The sequence below is a fragment of the Bombyx mori genome, chromosome W, assembly GCF_030269925.1.
Source record: "Bombyx mori chromosome W, ASM3026992v2".
Lineage (NCBI taxonomy): Eukaryota > Metazoa > Arthropoda > Insecta > Lepidoptera > Bombycidae > Bombyx > Bombyx mori.
In genome coordinates this window covers 8,093,592-8,099,636 of record NC_085135.1, presented here as the reverse complement: position 1 = coordinate 8,099,636, position 6,045 = coordinate 8,093,592, and the positions used below count along the sequence as shown (strand labels likewise).

The following is a 6,045-nucleotide window of genomic DNA, read 5'->3' as shown; positions in this document are numbered from 1 at the left end:
TTTCTCTGAGTAGCGCATCTGTTATACTTGCGTTACTTGTAACTATGTAAGTTTGAGACTATTAATGCGATTTTATTGTAGGGTTCTCGGAGGTTTTCGTAGATTTCTCGGAGGTTCTCGTAGATTTCTCGGAGGTTCTCGTAGATTTCTCGGAGGTTCTCATAATTTATTGAAGGTGGGATAAGAATGTGTAAGGTGTTGTTCGTTGTGTAAGGATATCATGGTCTTCAGATGAATTTTGTGGTGAAATTTTAGTAATCAAAAATAAAAACTTATCTTTTGTATTCATTAATCAGTTGATTGTTGATTCCGTCGCTCGACCATGCTGATTTGTGAAGCAGACGGTACAGGCTTATCGGCTGATGCTGGAGGGTAGTCATTATCCGCCGATACGGTTATCTGGTCACAAGGTTGTTGCTGAGCGGAGGCGGCGTGTGATCCCGCTTCTGATGACGGAGAAGGGACCGCCGTGATGTTTTTAAAAAGTGTGACGTCAGCATTACTGACGTCACGGTCATTAATTTGTTGACGAATGACTCATGTTTGGGTTTCCGAAACAAAACTTCACGAGAACTTCACGAAAACTTCGTATATTGCACGAGAAGCATAACAACGTTACAGAGATATCCGTACAGTACAACGGCTCGGACACGAATCAATCAGTGCTAGACAGCACGGCCGTATTTATGGGGCTTCGTACCCGTGAGCGTGTTGACACGTTTTAAACACGTGAGCGTGTTTACACGTTTTTCAAACACGTGAGCGGGTTTACACGTTTTTCAAACACGTTTTAAAGTATTGAAATTACAATAAAAGGAACTGTTTAACATCAATTTCTTATCACAGAGTAATTAGTTGATGATCAGTAGGTAAATAGTCATATTTGCGCCGACATATAGTTATAGTTATATTATTCTGTTATATTTAATTTGTATATGTAAGCTTGAGGGTAGATATTATCTTGTTGAACACCAAGTAAAACGATGTCACCTTTGGTTTCTGATTTAATCAACAATATGTTATCTTAACAATTCACTTTAACACTTGTCCAACTTTAACCAGTACGTACAACAGTCACTGAATCACACAACGTAACACGGATATAGTAAGTGCACCAGGCAAACGCAGTCCAACGAATGTTCATTTCAAGGCACGTTCCGCCTTTTTATACTAGCCGGCGCAGCTGGCTTATGAGTCACTTCTGTTGCAGCTGTTGTTTACGAGTGGAACGACACGGCCGGCGCACCTGGCTTGTGTGAGTCACTCCTATTGCACGTGCTATATAACATAAATATCGTTAACGCCGTCATATACAATGGAATGTATTGATGATTCGTTTCTTTCTGCTAATGATTCTATGCTGTCATCTGATAACGATAGTTATTGTTCACTTCCCGATTCCCTTGGAGACTGTATACGGCAGACGTTTGATAAATCATCTGACTGCCTTTTAAATGTATGTCACATTAATGCTCAAAGTATACCAAGTCACTACAATGACTTATTCATTACTTTCACTAACACTAACGTTCATGCTGTCTTGATTTCTGAGAGTTGGCTTAAGCCTCATTTACCTTCTGCTATCTACCCTCTCGATGGCTTTACTTTAATACGGAATGATCGTATCGATGCCCGAGGGGGCGGCGTTGCTATATATCTCCGCAGTAACATTTCTTATAAAACAATAGCTTGCTCGTCTGCTGATTCTTCTACACCTGTGGAATATCTCTTTCTTGAAATTTCTATGAAGGGAGCAAAAATTGTTCTCGGTGTCGTATACTGTCCCCCCAACGTCGACTACTTCTCCAGTCTCGAGCCGATTCTGGAATCTTTAGGGTCAGATTATTCACATCACATTTTCATGGGTGATTTCAACACCAACTTCATAGCTCCTTTGTCCTCTCGTTCCCGTAAACTTCAGGAAATCATTGGGTCTACTGGTCTTCATGTCTTGCCTCTACAGGCTACTCACCACAACATTAATGGCGATGATACTTGGCTAGACCTAATGCTGACCTCCACTCCTACCTCTGTACCCACTCACGGTCAATATCCTGCTCCTGGTTTTTCCCATCACGACCTCATCTTTTTATCCTATACGATTAAACCTCCTAAACCACAGCCCAGGGTTTTGTCCATGCGTAGTTTTGGTCGTATGAATAAGGAAAATCTATGCAAAGACGCTTCTAAAGTGGACTGGGACCAACTAATATCTTCACCCTCGGTAGATGAAAAGGTTCACATATTCAATGAGGTTGTCCTTGGGTTTTACAACACTCATGCGCCTATCAGAAAAATTAAACTGAAACGCCCACCAGCTCCTTGGATGACTGAAGGTATTCGGATGGCTATGAGGCGCCGGGATCGGGCTTTTCGAAAATTTAGGAGGAATCGGTGTAATGATAACTGGACTAAATTTAAAGTGTCGAGGAACCGGTGCAATCAGATGATACGTAACGCTAAACGACGCCACATTCTAGAAAACATAAATTCCGCTTCGCCTGCCGATATTTGGAAATTCCTTGGAACTCTGGGTATTGGCAGACAGCGTCACTCTGATTTTCAGGCGACGATAAGTTTGAATGACATCAACTTTCATTTCTCCTCTGCTACACCACTAAATAATCAAACGAAATGTCGCACCTTGAACTACCTGAATGGTTTGTCTCGACTTAATGTTGACTTCTTTGAATTTTCTTCGGTTGCTGTGGATGAGATCAAAAATATTATCCTGTCCATAAAATCGAACGCAGTGGGTTGTGACAATATAAGTCGCCGTATGATCGTCACAATCCTGGATCATCTTCTGCCAGCTATATGGCACATCACAAATTTTTCCCTATCATCAGGCTCTTTTCCTTCATTGTGGCGTAAGGCTTATGTTCTTCCTTTACCTAAAATTCCTAACCCTTCCCTTCCAAATCACTTCAGGCCCATATCTATTCTTCCCTTTCTATCCAAGGTGATCGAGGCCTGCGTACACAAACAATTGTCGCAGTTTATTTTCCGGAACAACCTATTGAGCCCTTACCAGTCTGGCTTCTGACCAGGTCACTCCACCGTTTCCGCTCTCCTTAAAGTGGTTGGCGACATTAGGACAGGTATGCAAGACACTAAAGTCACAGTACTGGTACTAATTGATTTTTCAAATGCGTTCAATGCCGTCAATCACGATATCCTCCTATCTATTTTGTCCTATATTATGATCTCTCCTACAGCACTGGAATGGTTTTCATCATATCTTCGGGGACGCCAGCAGTGTACTCGTATTGATGACACCTCTTCAAGTTGGTGTAGTGTCAACTCTGGCGTGCCCCAGGGCGGTATTTTGTCTCCATTATTATTTTCTATTTTTATAAATTTCTTAACACATAATCTTCAGTGTGCGTATCATCTGTATGCTGATGACTTGCAGCTTTATAGACAGACGACTGTGGAGTCTATTTCTCAGGCAATAAACCAGCTAAATAAGGATCTGGACTACATATGCAGTTGGTCAACTAAGTTTGGCTTAACTGTGAATCCAACGAAATGCCAAGCCATTATTGTGGGCAGTCCTCGTATGATCCAACGCTTAACTACTATGTCACTCCCACCTATATTCTATAATGGTACAGCAATTCCCCTAAGTTCCGTGGTTAAGAACCTAGGCCTTTACATAGACTCCACACTCGACTGGAAAGCTCAAGTATCTTACGTTGGACAAAGAACCTCTGGAATTCTTCGTGCTCTGTATCGCCTCAAGAATTTCTTACCATCAGCGACCAAGACTATGCTAGTACAAGGCTTGATCTTCTCTATAATTGATTATGGTGATGTGTGTTATTTTGACCTGAATGCAGACCTTCTTAATAAACTTGATCGTCTTCTTAATAACTGCATTCGATTTATTTTTAATCTTCGTAAATATGATCATATATCTTCCTATCGTGCTCAGCTCAAACTTCTACCGATTCGCCAGCGTCGTAATTTACGGACACTGACGACTCTTCATTCCTTACTTATGTCTCCCGAACCTCCTTCCTATCTAACTTCCTATTTTCAATATCTTCACTCCAGCCATGAGCGGGCCCTACGTTCTCTCAATAGCCTATTAATTCGTTGTCCCACACATAGTTCTAGTTATGTTCGTAACTCTTTCGTCGTGCAATCTGTTCTGCTATGGAATGCGCTTCCTCTCGAGATCAGGACTATTACTAACCGCTGCACGTTCAAGTTAAGGGTTCGGCGAATGCTGTTGGAAAAGTTAGCGGAATCGTCATGAACTTGATGAAGTTATTTGTTAAGGAAATTTATTAATATATTCCTTTTAATACTGTATAAACTATTATATGTATGTATGTGTGTATATATGTATGTATGTATATGTATATGTGATTTTGTATATATGTAGATATACTTTTTTTGTATGTATTCGTTACCTAATATAAATATCATTGCACCTACCACTATTTACTCTGCACTACCTTTGGTTGACTGGTAGAGAATGCCTTAGGCATTAAGTCCGCCAATGTAAATTTTACATGAAGTGTAATAAATAAATAAATAAATAAACTAAAGGTTTATGATCCGTGCGTACCTTAAAAGGTCGGCTATACAAGTACGGTCGAAAATATTTTAGAGCCCAAACTATCGCGAGTAGTTCTTTCTCAATAATTGGGTAATTTCTTTCTCCTTTATTTAAACTTCTACTAGCATAAGCTATTGGTCGACCATTTTCATTTGATAAGATTATTCCCAATGCGTTCTTTGAAGCATCAGTTTGTACAATAAATTTATTTTTTAAAGAAAAATCAGGGTAGTCTAAAACAGGTGGGGATGTTAATTTTTGTTTTAATGTTTCAAATGATTTCTGACATTCACTATTCCATTCAAAGGGCACACCTTTTCTTGTTAACATATTTAAAGGATATGTAATTTCTGCAAATTTTGGAATAAACTTTCTGTAATAGTTTGTAAAAGCTACGAATCTTTTTATTTCGTCGGTACTTTTAGGACATGGATAGTTTTTTACTGTTTCTATTTTCTGAGGATCAGGCCTTATACCTTCACTTGAAATAACGTGTCCTAGATACAAAATCTGTTTTCTTAAGAAATCACATTTAGCAGGATTCAATTTCAAATTAACGTTCCGCAATCTTTCGAAAACGTCTTGTAAATTTTTATTATGTATTTCTAGATTTCTGCCAAAACAAATTAAATCATCGCAATAAATTAAACATTTCTCGTAAGTGAGACCCGCTAGAGCTATATTCATCATGCGAGAAAAGGAACTTGGACTCGTTTTTAATCCCATAGGCATTCGAGTCATTTGGTATTGTCCAGAATAGAATGAAGTGAATTTTCGACTATTTTCTTCTAATTTAACATTATAGTAGCCTTGATGTAAATCTAAATGAGTGAAATATATACTACCAGACAAGGATTCTAAAATGTCTGTAATATCAGGTAATGGGAATTTATCATCTTCTATACAATTATTCAGTTTTCTATAGTCAATTACTAATCTCCATTCACTATTTTGCATTGAACTAGATTTTTTAGGTACCAGTAATATCTTTAACTAGTAACTTTACATTCATTTACATAATGATTTTATGATGATAATGAATATAATGATAATGAATTTACATAATGGCAAAGAAATAGATATTTGACCGATGAAAAGTGTTAAAATGTTTTTGTAGAAGTCTAATTGAGCTTTGTATTTGTTTAAAAATTCACGACCTAAAATTCCACTCGCCTTAATTGGTAGGCTATTAAATAAATAAAACTTGTGGCTTATATTTCGATCACCCACAGTCAAAGGTAAATAAACGTATCCTATTGCTTGGACTGTGCCTCCTAATCCATTTATGTTTATGTTCTGTTTATGGATTGGAATGTTATATTCAAGCGCATCACTGTAATTGTACGCCGATAATGACGCACCCGAGTCTACTAGAAAATAATGTACTTTTCCACGACCTAACGATGAATTTAACGAAATGAAACAGTTACTATCACTAGCTAAAATCATATTATTTCTATTGGTCACGAAAAAAC

At 38.2% G+C, this 6,045-nt stretch overlaps 1 protein-coding gene across 1 annotated transcript; it reads left to right on the top strand.

Moving 5' to 3' along the window:
• Nucleotides 1-1,744: 1,744 nt before the first annotated feature.
• On the top strand, nucleotides 1,745-3,046 carry LOC134201740 (uncharacterized). The gene has a single exon (XM_062676987.1). The coding sequence runs from the start codon at nucleotides 1,745-1,747 to the stop codon at nucleotides 3,044-3,046; it is 1,302 nt and encodes a 433-aa protein (XP_062532971.1).
• The last annotated feature ends 2,999 nt before the right edge of the window (nucleotides 3,047-6,045 follow it).